A 16,844-nucleotide genomic window follows, 5' to 3' on the forward strand; every position below is an offset into this window, starting at 1 on the left:
CGTTGATGTACCAATCTTGTATCAGAAATGTCCTCCCAATTCTTGCAGACTGAGATTGCAAACCTGATCCAGGAGTCTCGAAGGAAAAACACTGATCTCCGGAATGTTCGTCTTTCACCTCCAGGCAGATATCTTTGAACATCAAACTGACCTTAATTACACGACAGGCCGCCGAACAGTCGCTGAATGAGCTCAAGGCTTTGCCATCGACATCCGAGGCTCAGATTGCAGCGGGTTGGTCAATCGAAGATGTTGTTTTGGCTCTCCAGTGCTAATTTGTCAAATAGATCTTGTTCGCAAACCTAAATTTGTCGAGCCATTTATTATTGCATGCCATACTAAGCACGCAAAGCTTGCAGGCATTGGTGTTATCTGCCTACAGAGACTGATTGCATCTCGTTCATTGCCTTCAAGTCGCCTCAAAGATGTCCTCGGAGGGCTGAGAGAGACAACGAGCCTAAGTACATGATATGACCTCGACCAAAACCTTGACACAGCGCTAATCTTTGCAGGCCTGGATATTCAGTTGAAGATCCTACAGTCTCTGCCTTCTCTCTTACAGTACTATTCCAATGAGTTGAGCGGAGAACTTCTCGCAAATACATTGGAAATTTGTGCCACATTGCAAGCATGCAAGGTTATTGCAGTGTCCAGTACTGCTGCGGCCACCCTTCAGCAACTAGTGGTCTCAACGTTTGAAAGAGTCTCCATCGAAGACAGTCAGTTATATCACCGCAAAATCCCCACGGCTTGTGCTAATTGTCTCTCAGAGCTTCCGAACGATGAAAAGATCACCACATCCATCAAGGTAGATGGCCAATCGATCGATGTCGGTATTTTCGCCTATGATGCATTACAGGTAAGCATTGATACAATCATTTGATTAATCTAGCGCTGACTCCAAAATATAGGTTTTGGATGACCTCTGCCGATTGATTGATGGAGAGCAATTGCAGTTCTTGCGCACCCGAACGCTATCCCCGCCCTTTGTACTGGAGCTCATTGAAAGCATTCTTCTGAACAGTGGTCGCCTATTTGTGGGACATCCCGAACTTTCGCAAGTGCTGCGTGTTCGGCTATTGCCGTTGGCTGTCCGTTGTTTATCCGAGAGATATTCGTTTGCGCAAACTGTTCGAGTGGCCAGGATACTTCTACTACTTCTCAAGCGCCACATGTCGCTTTTGACCGCCGAATGTGAGATGGCTTTGAGTCTGATCACCCATCTTCTTGAACCGGATGGAACGGCCCCCTGGAAGCGGCTATTGTGTATGGAGGTCTTCAGAGGACTGTACTCTGAGCCAGGTGTCGTACGACTTATCTACACACTCTACGACGGAGAAGAGGGAAGAAAGAATATTCTACGCGATCATATGGCCGCGCTCGTCCGGCTTGCTTCAGAGAAACCCGCATTGATTGGAGTCAGCAACCAATCAACAGTACCTTCGCGTGCAGATCACACTAGATCAACCACCGAGGATCAAATAACTCTGGAAACTGGCGGAGTTGCCGGTGTCATCGGGTCAACTGTCCCTCCCAGCGAGACAAAGGTTCCTGGGATCAGCACACAGTGGAGTGTTGTTCGGACGCCGTATATTGAGCTTCTTGATAAGATGGACCCACCTCCACCCCCGGACACTTACATCTACAGTCTCGTTCTGAACTGCATTAGCAGTTTTGCAGAAGGGCTCGCTAAGTTCGTCCTTCCCCTGACAGTCCCGGATCTGAAGCAAAGGCGCAAGAATCGACTTCTGAGCCCTACCGAAGGCCCTAATTCCGCCAGATCTTCGCAAGACTTCACAACAGGAGAAAGCTTACGAGCACATACTGTCTCACCTACTAAGAAATCGCATGTGCCCATCAATCCTTTGGACTTAGAGTCTCATATTCAATACTCTGCAATCAAGACTTGCGCAGGGATCATAGAGAACTGCTGGCCGGCTGTCCTCGCAGCATGTTCTACTTTCTTGCGCGCATCACTAGACGACGAGTACTACCACAATCTCGTCCGCGCGTTCCAGAAGCTGGCTCATGTGGCAGGCCTTATGAGACTATCAGTACCGCGAGATGCCTTTTTAACTACTCTCGGAAAAGCTGCGATGCCTGCAAATGGTGGTGGCCACAAGTCACAAAATTCAATTTCTACCGGCTCCCAGCAGATTGACTCGCCTCAAAAGAAACGAAAAAGCGTTGATATGGCACGCTCTGGCTCCATTGATGTCACTGGAGCAGGTGTCAGCGATGGTCGTCCTGCATCCCTGAGCACACGAAACCTCCTTTGCCTGCGGGCATTGCTGAATCTCGGAATTGCTTTAGGACCAACCTTGGATCAGCCGGCCTGGTCTATTGTTTTTGAGACACTGCAATACACAGGACTTGTGATTGGGATGTCTTCCAGTGCAATGGTCAAATCAGCTAGTGCTGGGGAGACCCTGATCGTCCCAGGAAACGATGTTCCCACCGCTAACCTAGGGACTGAGGTAATTGCGGTACAGGCTGCTTCTAGCAAGCTGCTTGAAAGCACCTGCGATTTTCCTAGTGCATCCTTTGAGGAGATCTTGCTTGCTCTGTTGAACCTGTCGGCATTCACTGAACAGCGCCACCAAGAAGATACCGCAACAGAAGTCACACAAATTCCCAGCTCGCCGCAGTCATCCAAGGGACTTGGGCGTCTGCACCAAGGCTCTCGGCGTGTGTCGCACACCGTGGGAAAATCAAGAATGCAAGACGAGGAATTGAAGTTCGTGTTGGAGAAAGGAAATGAATTAGCCAGAGCAAATCTCTCAAGATTATCCTCGCTTGATGAAGATGATAACAAAGCATGGCGGCTTCTGACGCAAAGTCTCATCTCCGCATCTGCCAATACCGTCATCAGTCCTAATCTGCGCCTACAGGCAAACGCGATTGTGACTTCGCTTGTCTATTTGACCATGAAACAGAGAGAGGAAGACGACGAGAAAGTATACAATCAGGTTCAAACGAGGAATTTGCAGACATTGAAGGACCAAGTGACCTCGCTCTACTCCTCAGACATGCACACATCGAAGTCTTTGCCAATAACGATCATTGAGATCCATGAGCAGAGCTTGGAAGTGTTGAGAAACATCCTGGAGCAGTATGCTGAGACTTTAGTGGATGGATGGCATTTGATCTTCGACTTGATCTCTGGTGTCTTCCAAAATCTTCCACAGTCTGAAGCTGATGAGCAACCTTCTACTCGAATAGAGCGCAGGGCATCAGGCCTTCCAGCCGGTCCTCGCCTAGTCCGAGCTGCCTACAAGTCTTTGCATCTCGTTGCCTCTGATTTCCTTTCTCTGCTTCCGGCGCCGTGTCTCTACAGCTTGGTAAACGCATTCTCCAGCTTTGCGTCACAGACTCAGGACTTTAATATCTCGCTCACCACTACCTCTTTCTTCTGGAACTTCTCAGATTTCCTGCAGGGCCAGATTGAGGAGTTCTCTATTGGTCATGTTGATGCGTCTGTCAATGAAGAACAGCTGGCCAAGTTGGCCCGGGATGAGGATCCTGCGGTCTCTCGGAACTCCTTGTGGTTGTTGTTGCTGCTTCGCATTGTTGATATCACCACAGACAGTCGACCAGAGATCCGAAACAGCGCAGTGCACACCCTATTGCGGATCTTCGATGCCTACGGACAGCAACTCTTACCTAAAGCTTGGCGTCTCTGCTTAAACATGGTTCTTTTCAAGATGGTTGAGAGAATCGAGACCGCCGTAATCCAGGCCAAGAATAAGCAGAGCAGCATGAAGTCAGATGACTTCAAGTCATGGGTCGACACGACAGTTGTAATGATCAAAGGATCATCCAGTCTGATCACCAACTTCTTTGAAACGCTCGTGCAGGACGAGAAGTTTGACCAGTCCTGGAAACGCTTCCTGAAGTACTTGCAAGGCTTAGTTGACTTGCAAATTCTGGAGTTCAGCGAAGCTACATTCTCTGGCTTATCAGCAATCCTACTTCGGGTGCAAACTGCTGGCGAGCTGAGCAACGATGCTCTCGAGTGTGCATGGCTTCTTTGGGCAAACGGCCATCCGGCTGCCAACGAAGATGTGCTTGATCTGGAACAATCCAATCAAGATGCTGCGCTGGCGTATCTTCAGACTTTCCAACAGATTTACCGCCTCTATAGAGATCAACTTACCACTGAACACATTCAGAAGGTACTTGAGCAATTCCGCCTGCTGGTGTGGAACTCGATCTCACCTCGCTACACGTTGGATATCGACCGTCCTTCAGCCGTGCAAGCGCTAGTCATCGAGTGCATCAAGAAGATATGCCAAGAGAAAGAGGACTCCCAGCCAGACATTCTCCTTTGCCTTGCCGAGCTATCCGATTCACCACTTTCAAAATGGAGCCCGGGCAACGACCCCAGAAAACCAGCCTATGTAGCCTTCTCCAAGAATATCATCGACCTAATGGGCTGGTACATCGCTGAATTTGGCATCAAACAAGACGTCTTCACAAACGGAGCCCTTGCAACAACACTTCAGCATCTCAGCGCTCTGATCAGCCAAAAGTACACCTGGCAAGGAAAAGACCGTGAGCCCTACATCTGGCAAAAGGCAACAACAGCCTCTCTCAATATCCTCCAAGTGGCAGTACCCTATGTGGAAAAGCAATACAACTCCACCAACCAAGCCGAAACAGCCGACTTCTGGCACCGCATCGTCGAAATCACAAATGGAATCGTCTCAGCCTACGGCTCCCAAGCCCACAACCTCCAAAAAACCAGAATAGCAACAGACGAATCCTTCGACATAACCTCTTTCACAAGACTCAAACCCCTCATCCTCCCCTCCCTCGGCAACAAATCAATCAAAGACTCCATCCGCCGCGACTTCGCCCTCGCCCTCTTCAACTCATCCTTCATCTACGCGCCCCTCCGCTTCGACCTCCCAACCCAATTCACCTCAAAGGACCACAGAACCGGTTCCCAACCCGGGAACCCCCTAGCGGATTTCTACACCGTCCGCCCAGGCCGAACCTTCGAGTCCCTCCCAACCCTCCGCCCAAACATGGCCTACAGTCTCCTCAACACACTCTTCGAACTAGCCGCGCATCCACGCCAAGCCCCGAACACAGAACTAGAATCAGAAGCAGAAGCTGAGACCCTGCTCGCACGCGCCATCTCTCCATACCTCCTCCTCCGCTGCGCAGTCTCCCTCAAATCATACATCGCAGACCAGCCATTACGAGGTCTAATGCCGCAGCCTACGCCCGCGCGTAAGGCCCTGCTGCATCTTTTGGTCAAGTTGGTCGAGCTGGACAGCGAGCCTTCTGCTATTCCTGATCCACCTGCGCTGAGGACAATATCTAGTTTGGAGGCGGGGGGTCATTATCGGAAGCATTTGGAGTGGGTCTATCCGCTTGTTATTAGGGCTGTGCAGGTTGCCGGGAAGGAGAGGGATGATGGGTTGGTTTTGGGGGCTTTGGGGAGGATTTTGGAGGGGGTTCAGGGGTAGGATTTTTTGTTTTGTTTTTTTGTTCTTGTGTATGTAGGGGTTGGTTTTGTTTGTAGTGGGGGTTGAAGTGTTGGTCGTGGTTATGGTGGTTCCTGCATGTCTACTGTATACTGTCTACTGTCTACATGGGGATTGGGGTGTACCCTACCTCGGTACCGTATTCGTTTCTTGTATTGTTCAGAATTATTGGGTCTTCCCGAGTATCATATCCAGAATTGAATATGTTTCAATGCAACATCCAAGGCTCAGGTTTGTTACAGAAGTTGGGGCCATGGTTCGATGGGCGGAGAAATGATTGATCGTACACTACAGCATGATATTGTGACATGGCCTTGATAGTGACCAAGAACTGAACGTACAGAGAGGGAAAGTAAGAGTGTAGTGCTAACGGTGGTTGAGGGAGAAAGGTAAACAGAGACGGAGGCGGGTATAGAAGAACAGATCCCCAAGTACCAAGAACTTAAAGACGCAAGTGATAATGAGAATAATCTATGCAGCAGTGGCGGGGACAGGCTGAGATTGCGGAGCCTGTTGAGCCTGTTGAGCCTGTTGAGCCTCCTGTCGAAGCGGCGTGGAGATTTCTCTACCCGGACCGGCAGTAGCAGAGCCAGGTGGGAGAGTGGGCTGCTGACGTTGTTGCTCGAGCAGCATCTGTTGCTGGATTTGTTGCTGCTGAGCGATTTGGGCATTCGGGGCGATCTCGGGAGCTTGACGGTAAAGCGCAATCTCGGACTGCTTGAAGTAGCGACGGGCATCTGTGGGATCGAGTAAGAATCAATTCAATTGCAGTCAAGCGTTTAGAGTGTGAGCGTGTATGGTAACAAAGTGTGGAGCCGATGCCAAGACCAGCTTAGCGTGGGGGTCAAAATGCGGCCGGAGCCAAATCGGCGAGACCGCGGTTCACTTGGGCAATTTCAATTGCCGTCGGTGCTTGCATTCCCAACTCGGTCTTTGCCTCTGTGTATTGTCCCCGCCATAGAGTGCGTCATGGATGCGGGGATGATGCAATGGATAAGAGTTCAACGTACCTTCATCGATCAGTACCAGGCTCAGGTAATATCTCGTCGAGTACTTCTTGTTGACATCTCGGAAAGTGGGCGTCAAGTCGAAGCCACCAAGGAACAGCCGGATGGGAATGGTCTCGCCTGTGGACAGTCAGCTATGTTCAAAACAGACCTCGCACGTGCTGGTATCTGTGTTGCAGATTGATCCTCGTGGGAGTCTCAGCCGGGTATTATCTACTAACCTCTCGACGGCGAGCCGTCCATGATCTGCATGTCGGTCAGTGACTGCAAAAGAAATGTACTTTGGTATCAAGGTGTCCATGAAACATACCTCAAAGCGGACTAACGTCTCACTCTCGTTGTATTGATTTGGTGGTGATCCAGTGGTCTCTCGCCGAATGATGGACAATTCCATATGCTTGATCTTGAGCCGCACGAGTAAGAAATAAATGCGACCAACAATCACATCCTTGAGATGATACTTGGATTTGGAGTATTCAAATTCAATGTGCAGGCAGTCCTCGATACCAACATCCATCTTGATGGGGCTGTTGTTCTCTGGGGGCATGCGGTACGAGTAAACCCAGAGATCCTTCTCACGGACGACATCCGCCATGCGCCGTGAGACCGTCACGCGAACGAAGTACCGCAGCTTGACATTGATGCCGTTGTACGATTCGTATTGCTTTTCGACGTTCTTGAAGTTGAAAGGGAAAGTCTGCGGGTGCAGCAGCTCCCCCGGCGCAGCGAGTTCTTGGACCAGGGAAAGAAATTCGTAGTGGTTGCCTCGGTCGTAGAACATCTCTGTGTATGCTCCTGTTAGTCGGGGGTCATCCGGTGTGTTATCGACGGGGCATGGTAGACGCACCAATTGTGCCGATGAATTGCACCTTGATGCCTGTGTGTTCCAACCGCTTCCCATCCTTCGGTCTGATTGTCACGGCACCCTTGACAGACTCGCCGTCCATGTACAAAGGGACCCGCTCACGGCGGCCCTTGTCCAGCTTGACGTCGACGGTCTGGCGCTCATCGAGGTCCTCAAGAACGACATCGATGTCGACGGGAGTGGAGAAAAATAGAGACGCCATTGTTCGAGGAAATTGAGCCCGATGCAGCCCACGAATCAAGCAACTTGATGATCTGGAGCTGTCGCGCGGTGGCCTGGAGTGCGGTCTGCTTATGTAACACCGCCCCGCACAGGCAGACGGTGCCTTGCATTGCAGGCAGTCAACATGTCAACTCAGTCAACTCATCTTCGGCTTGGTCAAGTCACACTGGTTACAGTTTGGATATCGTTCGGGGGTCTCTTTTGGATCTAGCGAGATACTATTTGAATAGGATCGTTTGGGGTTCCAGCGTATGGCTTCTTTGGTATAAAAAGGTTCACATGATCTACAAACTACCCGTAGGCTCGTGTACTGTGCATGTACGGGCTGGACTTCAGACACGTCCGATCCACTGGAAAACGAGATCACCAGTGTGATTTCCCCCCGATTGAATCTACACTGGAATTGTCGGGAGGCATCATCCCACCCAGCCAAACGGATCCTTCTCCCCGGATATCACCAGGGCGGCGGAATCGGAATCCGCATCCCGGCCAAGGGGCAGCACGGTCTCCCCTCGAAGACGGTCTGATACTCTCCAAGCCAGGATCTGATTCGTTTACCCCGCAAGAATCTGTCTTCCCCGGATTTGGAGTGCAAATGAGCTGGTCAGACCTGGTCAGACGGCTATCCAGGGCCTTGTCGGTGTGACTGTACGAGGGGGGAACCACCTCACCCCCTCTTCCCTGTCCTATCGGATGAATGTATAATCCCCGGAATAGTCATGTCCCCCTTGTGTTTCACGGAAGTCCACGGGATTGAGTCTCGGCAATCCGTGTCCAGTCTCGGGTGGATTGATCCCAAAGTGTGGGGGTTCGGTGTGGAGGACAGCGACTCGGGGGGCAAAACATCGGCGTTTCGGCACGGGGCCACAGAGCACAAAGGGACATTCTCCAGCGAAAATCGAGGGCAGAAAATGGGCCGGAAAAGTGGGCATAACGTGGGAGAGAAGCAGGGAAGAACATAAAGAGCCAGCGGTGTCTTAGCGTGGGGGTCTGTATTGTAATACGTGACATCATACCGTGTGCTTCGAGGGGAATAGAACCTGTCAATTGAGTCAGTAACAGGGGTCGAGAGGGGAGAGAGAGAGAGAGAGAGACTACAGAGCGTAGAGCATGTAGACTCGAACCAGCAGCCTCAACCATCAGCGCAACAAGATCGATCACAACGCAAGTCTTGAGATCGGCTGAATCGTTCCCCCACTCGGCTTCTGCTCTTTTTTTTTCCCCACGACCCACCGTCATACTTAAACTGCTTTTTAGTCGGCGCGACTCCTTTTCTGCATTTCTGCCTTTCTGTTTTTTCGGTCTTTCTCGTCTTTTCACTCGAATCTTCCAGTGTACGCTCCCTTTCCGGGTATCACTGCATCGTCATACATCTGCCGGCCCAGCCGAATCATATCCCTGGATCTCGCAACTCCACTTCCCACGAACGCATCTCTTTCTCACACCATGCTCTCCGCCGGGGAACGTCCCCAGCCGCCGCACGCTCCCAAAGTCGACTCAACCTCAGTGCCCGTGAGCAAGGCGCACATCATGCCCAATCTGACCAACGGCTCCGCGCACCAACCCAATGCGAATGCGCAGATGCAACATATCTGGGTCGTAACCGGACCAGCAGGGTGTGGAAAGAGCACAGCCGGCAACGTCCTGCGCAAACACCTCGGCGTCCCATTCTTAGAAGGCGACGACGTAAGTACAAGCGCATTCCAACCCCCAACCCCCAACCCAGCATCCATTGCGCCAAAGACACACCCAGATATCACCATACTCTATACTCACACCCCCAATCCAAATAGTACCACCCAGAATCCAACAAAGAAAAAATGTCCCAGGGCATCCCTCTAACGGACGAAGACCGCTGGGACTGGCTCATCTCCCTCCGCCGAGCAGCAATTGAAGCCCTCTCCCCAAGCGACGCAAACCAAACCCAGCGCCCCGCCGGCGTGGTCGTCGCCTGCTCAGCCCTGAAACAAAAGTACCGGGACGTGATGCGCGTGGCCGCCTACGGCTCGCCCAATGTGCAGATCCACTTTGTCTACCTCAAGCTGGATGAGAAGGTCCTCCTGCAGCGCGTGACACAGCGCAAGTCGCACTACATGAAGAGTAGCATGGTGCAGTCGCAGCTGGCGGCGCTGGAGGAGCCGAAGGGCGAGTGGGATGCTATCACTATCAATGTGGAGGGGTCGATGGAGGATGTGCAGAGGAATGTGATCGAGGCTGTTGTGGAGAAGCTTGCTGAGTATGAATGATGCGATAGGTGGCATACTATGATTGCATGGAGGATGAGGATTTTTTAGCATTTGGTTTTGTTTTGATGGTGTCTTGTTCATCCTCTCGGTGTTTGGTGTTGACTGGCTTGGTTTTGTTGCCGGTCTGCTTTAGATTGGGCGTTTTCGAGAGCTTGTTTCGGGCTTCTCTGGGCTTTGATGTATCCATGTGTCGAGTGATATCAATTGAATTGTCTATGTCAGTTTGATGGTTCTGGTTGGACGATCTTATTTTTGCCAAGAACCAGTACCCGCACATGTGCAGTTCCTGGGGCTTACTTACTACATTACAATAGACCAGAGTTAGACATGACAATGTATTGATACTCATTTCTTCATGAGTGCATGCCATGCAAACATCTAGATGCAGTTATTTAATCACCGCTCTGATCACCGCAGATTCAGAAGCATGAGCTCAGGAGATTCAACCAGCTCGCGAACGCGATTGCCCATTCTCGCCATAGTCGCCCCATCAATGACACGATGATCCGCACTCCAACTAAAGTTAACCATGTCCCCACGCGTAACCTGGCCAGCCTCATCGAAGACCGGAACAGCCCTTGATCGACCAACACCAAGGATAGCAACCTCACTCGACACAATGACCGGCGCGACGTACGTGCCGCCGATGTTTCCAATATTTGAAACGGTGATTGTCCCACCACTCAGATCAGCGGGTGTCAGTTTCCCACTTTGGCCAAGAGCACTAAGCCGCGCGATCTCAGCGGCGATATCGACGATCGAGCGGCTGGCGACGTCCTTTATATTCGGGACGATGAGTCCACTTGGTGTGTCCATTGCGATGCCGATATTGTGCTTGGCGCGCATTACTAGCTTTGGCTTGTTGGGGTCGCTGACGTCAACCTTGGAGTTGAGAATTGGGTAGTCTGCCAGGGCGAGGGAAACGGCTTTGACGACGAAGGGGAGAAAGGTGATTTTCTTGGGATCGCGAGAGTCACTGGCGAGCTTCTTGCGCATGGCTGTGATATCGTTGACCTTGAGTTCATCGGCGTAGAGGAAGTGCGGGATGTTCAGGGACCGCGTCATTGTCTTGAACATTTGGGATTGCATCGGGGTCAGGTTGGTGATTGACTCTATTTGTCTTGTGTCTGGTGACGTAGAGGCTTGGGGAGGAATTTGGCTTAATTCGGACGGGGAGTCTCTTTCTGCGACAAAGTCGAGCACGTCTTGTTTCGTTACTCGGCCTTCTTTGCCTGTCCCGTTTACTTGGACGATGTCCACGCCATGGCTTTTTAGTAGACCGCGTACGGCTGGCACGGCGAGGTTTGCATGCTTTGATTTTGGCGCTACCTCAACCTCTTGCGTAGAAGGAGGAGGAGCTATTTGGGAGGATTCGGCTGCTTGGGTTGCAGCTACAACAAGATCTGGGGCTGGTGGATCCGCTCTAGGCTGGTGCGGAGGGTTATCATCGGGGTATTTGCCATCTGGAACCTCGATATCACAGAGTGCCTAACAGTGGTGTCAGCTAGATATTCCCACATGAAGGCGACACCGAATGATGTGACTTACTCTCCCCGTGGGTACTGTGTCGTCAGCATCGAAATGAAGCTTCTTGATAACACCCTCATATCTCGATGTAATCTATACCGGTTAGCTACCATATAGGACAATTGATACTGAATCACCTCACATCATCAACAGCCTTATCAGATTGATACTGACATAGAGGTTTCCACTCCTCAATATGTGCCCCCTCCTCCACATACCACTGAATAATCTGGACCTCGGTGATACCTAGGACTGATAAGCAACCAAATTGACACATGAGACAGAACCCAACTACTCCATACCTTCACCAACATCTTTCAACATTTGTGACTTAATTCCCCATAGCAGGGAGCTGGCATGGAATTTCCGAGACAACAGCGGCGGAGTGGAGCGAATGCGGAGGTGATTCTGGGGTAGACAAGGCCGAAAGTTGCGGGGGAGAAGTCCCCCACTGCGCCGGAAGCTCATGATCAAAAGACTGTGGAGAAGATTGAGACAGACAGAAAACACAGGAGACACAGGAGACACAGAAAAATTGGGAAAACAGCGAACGAGCACTGAGTCCCTTTATTCAAGTGTTCTGCCCGCCGATGCTAACCGATGCCTCACGTGATCTCCCCGCATTTCGAAGTATATCAGGTTGAAGGGCCATGGCCATGTTGAGTCGGAATTGGCACTACTTGATTGCATGAAAGTACTAGTAAATAGAAGTATCCTCGAACCCCTCACTCTAGAAAGGAATCATATACCAGTCGCATTGGGAACTTCAAAAAATAAGATCTGAAGGCACGCTCTAGATAGAAGCCTAATTACGTCGGATATCCACCTGGGCAATGACTCTGCCGGATTTAACCTACAGCGCAAAAGACCCCGAATATTCTCTGCATATAATCTAGACCAGGTCAATCTGCTCTTTGGCAATCGCCCTAACCAGATCTTCCACCTTCTCCGCGCTCCATTCTTTCAGCCCCAAAAGGGAATTATCATCTCGTTCCCAGGGATGCGCAAGCGCTTTGGTGGCCAGACAGTACTTGATCTGGATCTCAAAGGTGGCGTCAGTAATATTCCCACTCTGAAGGTCCGACAAAGCTTTTTGCAGAAGAGGTTCCATATCATTGTTCGTGACTGTCCATTCCTCACTGCCCAAAGCCGATTTCGCAGCCCCGAGGAGTTGATTTTGTGACATGAACACGGAGTGGATATAGACGGGACGGTTCAGGGTTTCTTCGGGATGCAAAAGCACATTTGCAGTTGCAGTTCCCACATCCGCCAACGTTGTCCATGGAATAACATTGTTTCCATCACCAAATCTCCAGGCGGTCTTTTCTCTGAAGTTCAGACCCGAAAAGCCCGTCGAGAGACCCCAATCAAGGAAAGGACCATTTGCAACCAGGGTGTATGTCAGGCGGTTAGCGGCTGCTTGTTCCTTGACAGCCTCATACGAACCCTTCTTCTGACTGAAAACGGGCATGTTATGAACGCCCGGGATTTCAGGATCGAGGCCAAAGTCGCTGGTAATACTGCGCTTGTTAATTTAGGGACATCTGTAGTGGTATTCATCGGCTCACGAACAAGCGATATACGCGGGCCTTGACCGCCGCCTCGATCAGTCTGAGGGATGTGTCAACCTCGGGCGAGAATGTGGTATCGATTACGGCGTCCTGTCCATCCAAAGCTGCAGACAAGGACTCCACAGATGTGAAGTCGACGATTTTTACCTTGGCGGCTGCTGGAAAGGGCTTAGAACTGCGGGCGAGTACCGTTACGTTGAAGTTGAGACCGAGCAAGGCGTTCAGTACTTGAGCCCCAACATTTCCACTAGCCTAACCCAGTGTCAATTGTGCAATGCAGCGTTTGATCTTTGGATACATACCCCGGCGAGGGCCACATTTTTGATAATAGGCGTCATTATTGTAAACGGAAAGGCTTGAAGTCTAGGTTGCACAAGATCGAGGTGAAGTAGCAAGTAGAAATTGTTGCATGATGCAATTGGGCAAGGGGATAGATAGCCTTTAAGCTTCGGGAACCACAGCGAATCGAAGCCTCGCATTTGCCATTGAGTTTCTCCAATCTGCATGGCTTCATCGGGGATAGAAAACCGATCAGAGCAACATACTGGTAATATGGTGTTCGGATTTACGTTTAAACTCCGACATGACCTTGGTGCAAGTGCAAGGCCATCGTCTCCGAATTAATCCCGAATGTCTCAAATCCGATATCTCCATTTATCTCCATGCCTCCTATATGGATGACATGAGGGATCGTATTTGCAATCTGCCCAGGTGAGTTTCATGATATGTTACCCTCAAAGTGTAATGCTAGACACAGCCTGGACTGTGTAGAATGATTTATCAGCAGCGGCATAAGTAAACCTTGGAAGGGGTTTGGTCACTCAAAGCTCTTGCATTATTTACCTGATTTGTCTAGCTACACTTAAGTTAGAGCATGCCTATAGTTAAGAGTACATCTTCAATTCATCCCGGATGTCCTGCCTTTTAAAGACCACTATCATCATATTACTCTTCCATATTAAGTGCCCTTTCGGATTCCTAGCCAAGTCTTCCCGTAAAATAAGATATTCAGCTTTTTCCTGAGCAGGTGAGATCATTAGACTTAAGAGTGTGGATACTGTGAAAGCCAAACCCATGGTGACAGGCAGCTTTGTTCGCTCTGAACTACATTATTTTGCAAGCCCGACAGTCAGCGAAGATCTGAGTTAGACTTGTAGATAGCAGTCAGATTTACGCTGACCTGAATAAGCAGAAAGTTGCTTACTGAATTATGAGGAAAGTAAAAGAACAAAGAATGATTCTTAATATGTGTAATGATATTCGTTATATTCTAGAGCCAACCAGTGTGCCCAGGCATATTCTATATGCGATTATATACAATGCTAGTAAAACGTCAAAGATGCAAAACAATAAAACAAAAGCCCACACTGCACCGATTAGGTGTCAGTGTTAGCACAGGTGAAACTGGCATTACTGGTATCATTATGGATAGCAGTGCCAGAGGCGTAAAGGCCAAGAACGCAGAGAATCAGACCGAACAGAGCGATAGCAACGTTCAGAATGGTCATTAAGATCTTGCGAGGCGAAGAGAACCATTGACCCTTGTTCAAGTGCAGCCAGTAGATACCGGACAGACCGTAGGAGAACCAAGAAGCGAAGAGGGCACTGATGAGACCGTTCAAGTCACTGAAAACGGGGATGGCCTCGGCGATGATCCATGCAACGATCCAGCAAGAGACTCCGAGGCCGATCCAGAGGCCGATGGCACGCCAGTTGTTCTGGTGAATCAAACCGGACTTGGCGCCGAGACGGAAGTAGATGTACTTCAGTCCAATGTGGCCGTTGACAACACCCGCACCGACGATGGTTGGGATGGCGATACCGTAGGCGATCTTGCTCATCAAGGGTCCGGCGGAGGTCAGGGCAGGGGAGTGCACGTCTGTGCCGATGTAGAAGTAGATCACGACGGCGGCAGTCAAGTAGAGGGAGATTTCGAAGCCCTGGAGCATGAAGAGGGACTTCTTGAAGTCTTGGGGAGACTCCATTTCGGCGATCAAACCGAAGAAGGCGACGTGGGCACAGTAGGCGAAGACGATGTTGGACACGGCCTGGAAGGCAGTGTAGAGATCATTTTCGACGGTGGCCTGAATGACGCGGCCAGGGTGGCTTTCAACACCCACGGAGATCATGGTGATCATGACGGCGGAGAAAATACTGATGAAGGAGGCGAAGGAGATCCAAGTCATACCCTTCATGGTACGAGGGATGGAGAGAGCAAGGGAGAGGACCATGCCAACGACAGAGAAGACGATCGAGCAGGTGCCGTGGCTGGTGATGGTGTTCATCATGACACGGAAAGTGAGGATGTGACTACCCATGACGAAGATGCAGAAGAGGAATTGGCCAATACCAAAGACTTCGCGGCCGACTCTGCCCAGCAGAATCTCGCCGGCGTCGCCGAGGTTCTGGATATGAGGGTACCGTTCACGGAATAGGCCAATGTTGTAGCCAGTGTATGTAGCAAGAAGACCCAGTCCAACAATCAAAATAACACCCGGGACCAGACCCAGGGTAGCGACAGCAGCGGGCAGTGACAACACACCCAGCGACACTGACTCACAAATCATGAGCAGACCGCATTGCCTGATGAAACGCGTCAGAATCTCCAGCAGATCAGCGGATCCGGAATGATACATACCACCACTTCAAGGTTTTATACTTGATCTCGGCGTACTCCTCGTTACCAAAGGCATCGTGGACCTCGCCCTTGAGCTGACCCTCCTCTTCAAACTGAGGCTGGTCATACCTCTCAGCAATCTTGTCCTGCTCATAGGCAGGAGGTGCGGGTGTAACCTCCATGTCTGACTTGTTGAAGAGCAGATGTGTGTGGGTGTGAGAGGGGAGGAGTTGAGGAATGAGGAAGAAAGAAGAAAGGGAATCTGGCCATCTTATTGTTCGCGTGCCGATTTTGCCCCATGGGCATTCATCGATCCACCGTCAGTCCACCGAAACCCACTCCAACCCACCAAAATCCCAAAGCGGACGAAGCCGGGTCCAATCGTTGTTATACTTCGGTCCGACTCCGGCCAGCCGACCAATCAGCGTGTCGGGAACGGGCTGCTGACTCATTACAATTGGTGATGGAAATTGGCCGGCTGTAACGTTCCCCAACTCTCAAACTTACTTGTAGAATCATCACTGGCAGTGATCGCCGCTTATGGTGAACCTTCTTTATTTGTTTGGGATCTGGGGTAATGGCTCGCAATGACTCTGGATTTGGTGCTGTAGACTACATTATTCAGCTCGGTCTAAACTCTTCACCGATGTGAGGCTCGGCTCGGCCTCGTACGCCCCCCCCAACTTAAAACTTTTTTTGCCTTCACCGGCCATGCAGGGGTGGCAACTCAAACGAGACCCACCAGACTGGGGAGTTGAGAGAGAACTCCGGAGTGTCCACCAGCTAATTTAGGCACCCCTCCAGAAGAACGACGCTAATTCTTGCCCATTTTACCAGTGTACAGTATGGAGCATGTACTACAGGTGCACACTGTAACGAGTCTGCTCATAAACTTTCGCTTCGTGCCGTTCTGTGTGACAGCGGTTTTTTCCATGGTCCTTCTAGAAGTTCCATCCTTCCTCTTTGGCGTTAGTTTCTTTAGTTTCCGTGAGCCGTGTTCGTTTTTAATCTCTGTGTCCTGACCGTGAGATAACCTTAATGGTGATAAGCCTGTGGCTGGATCACACAACTCGCTCGGCGTTTGAGGTGTCCTATCAGCATCAACACCAATTCGATGTCCCGGTATTGCCCGGGTTGAATGTATGGTTTGAGATTGACTTTTCTCAGAGGCGTTTCGAGTTTTACGGTTTAACTTTTCATGCCGAGATTTGTCCTGACGTTGCCTAGATCCGTTAATCCGACCATGTTCTCTGTAAATCACAGACAATGAATCTATAGCAAGGGACATGAAGGG

At 50.5% G+C, this 16,844-nt stretch overlaps 6 protein-coding genes across 6 annotated transcripts; 2 read left to right on the top strand and 4 right to left on the bottom strand.

The window, feature by feature from the left end:
* Positions 1-27: 27 nt before the first annotated feature.
* N7511_005768 (uncharacterized protein) lies at positions 28-5,477 on the top strand (the record flags this gene model as incomplete). Its single annotated transcript, XM_057128145.1, has 6 exons — positions 28-105; positions 168-234; positions 288-461; positions 513-719; positions 771-859; positions 912-5,477. The coding sequence occupies 6 exons, from the start codon at positions 28-30 to the stop codon at positions 5,475-5,477; spliced, it is 5,181 nt and encodes a 1,726-aa protein (XP_056984662.1).
* A 489-nt stretch (positions 5,478-5,966) lies between these two features.
* Positions 5,967-7,569, bottom strand: N7511_005769 (vacuolar protein sorting-associated protein 26; the record flags this gene model as incomplete). Its single annotated transcript, XM_057128146.1, has 5 exons — positions 5,967-6,232; positions 6,506-6,622; positions 6,724-6,748; positions 6,813-7,297; positions 7,350-7,569. The coding sequence occupies 5 exons, from the start codon at positions 7,567-7,569 to the stop codon at positions 5,967-5,969; spliced, it is 1,113 nt and encodes a 370-aa protein (XP_056984663.1).
* Positions 7,570-9,035: 1,466 nt separating this feature from the next.
* N7511_005770 (gluconokinase) lies at positions 9,036-9,835 on the top strand (the record flags this gene model as incomplete). Its single annotated transcript, XM_057128147.1, has 2 exons — positions 9,036-9,275; positions 9,383-9,835. 2 exons carry the CDS (start codon positions 9,036-9,038, stop codon positions 9,833-9,835), a joined length of 693 nt encoding a protein of 230 aa, XP_056984664.1.
* A 408-nt stretch (positions 9,836-10,243) lies between these two features.
* On the bottom strand, positions 10,244-11,830 carry N7511_005771 (uncharacterized protein; the record flags this gene model as incomplete). The annotated part of the gene is made up of 4 exons (XM_057128148.1): positions 10,244-11,323; positions 11,384-11,455; positions 11,505-11,608; positions 11,665-11,830. The coding sequence occupies 4 exons, from the start codon at positions 11,828-11,830 to the stop codon at positions 10,244-10,246; spliced, it is 1,422 nt and encodes a 473-aa protein (XP_056984665.1).
* A 424-nt stretch (positions 11,831-12,254) lies between these two features.
* Positions 12,255-13,271, bottom strand: N7511_005772 (aromatic alcohol reductase; the record flags this gene model as incomplete). Its single annotated transcript, XM_057128149.1, has 3 exons — positions 12,255-12,882; positions 12,935-13,185; positions 13,236-13,271. The coding sequence occupies 3 exons, from the start codon at positions 13,269-13,271 to the stop codon at positions 12,255-12,257; spliced, it is 915 nt and encodes a 304-aa protein (XP_056984666.1).
* Positions 13,272-14,309: 1,038 nt separating this feature from the next.
* N7511_005773 (uncharacterized protein) lies at positions 14,310-15,732 on the bottom strand (the record flags this gene model as incomplete). The annotated part of the gene is made up of 2 exons (XM_057128150.1): positions 14,310-15,516; positions 15,572-15,732. 2 exons carry the CDS (start codon positions 15,730-15,732, stop codon positions 14,310-14,312), a joined length of 1,368 nt encoding a protein of 455 aa, XP_056984667.1.
* Between the last annotated feature and the right edge of the window lie 1,112 nt (positions 15,733-16,844).

The sequence above is a fragment of the Penicillium nucicola genome (assembly GCF_028828085.1).
Source record: "Penicillium nucicola strain IBT 29836 chromosome Unknown utg000005l, whole genome shotgun sequence".
In the NCBI taxonomy this organism is placed as follows: Eukaryota; Fungi; Ascomycota; class Eurotiomycetes; order Eurotiales; family Aspergillaceae; genus Penicillium; species Penicillium nucicola.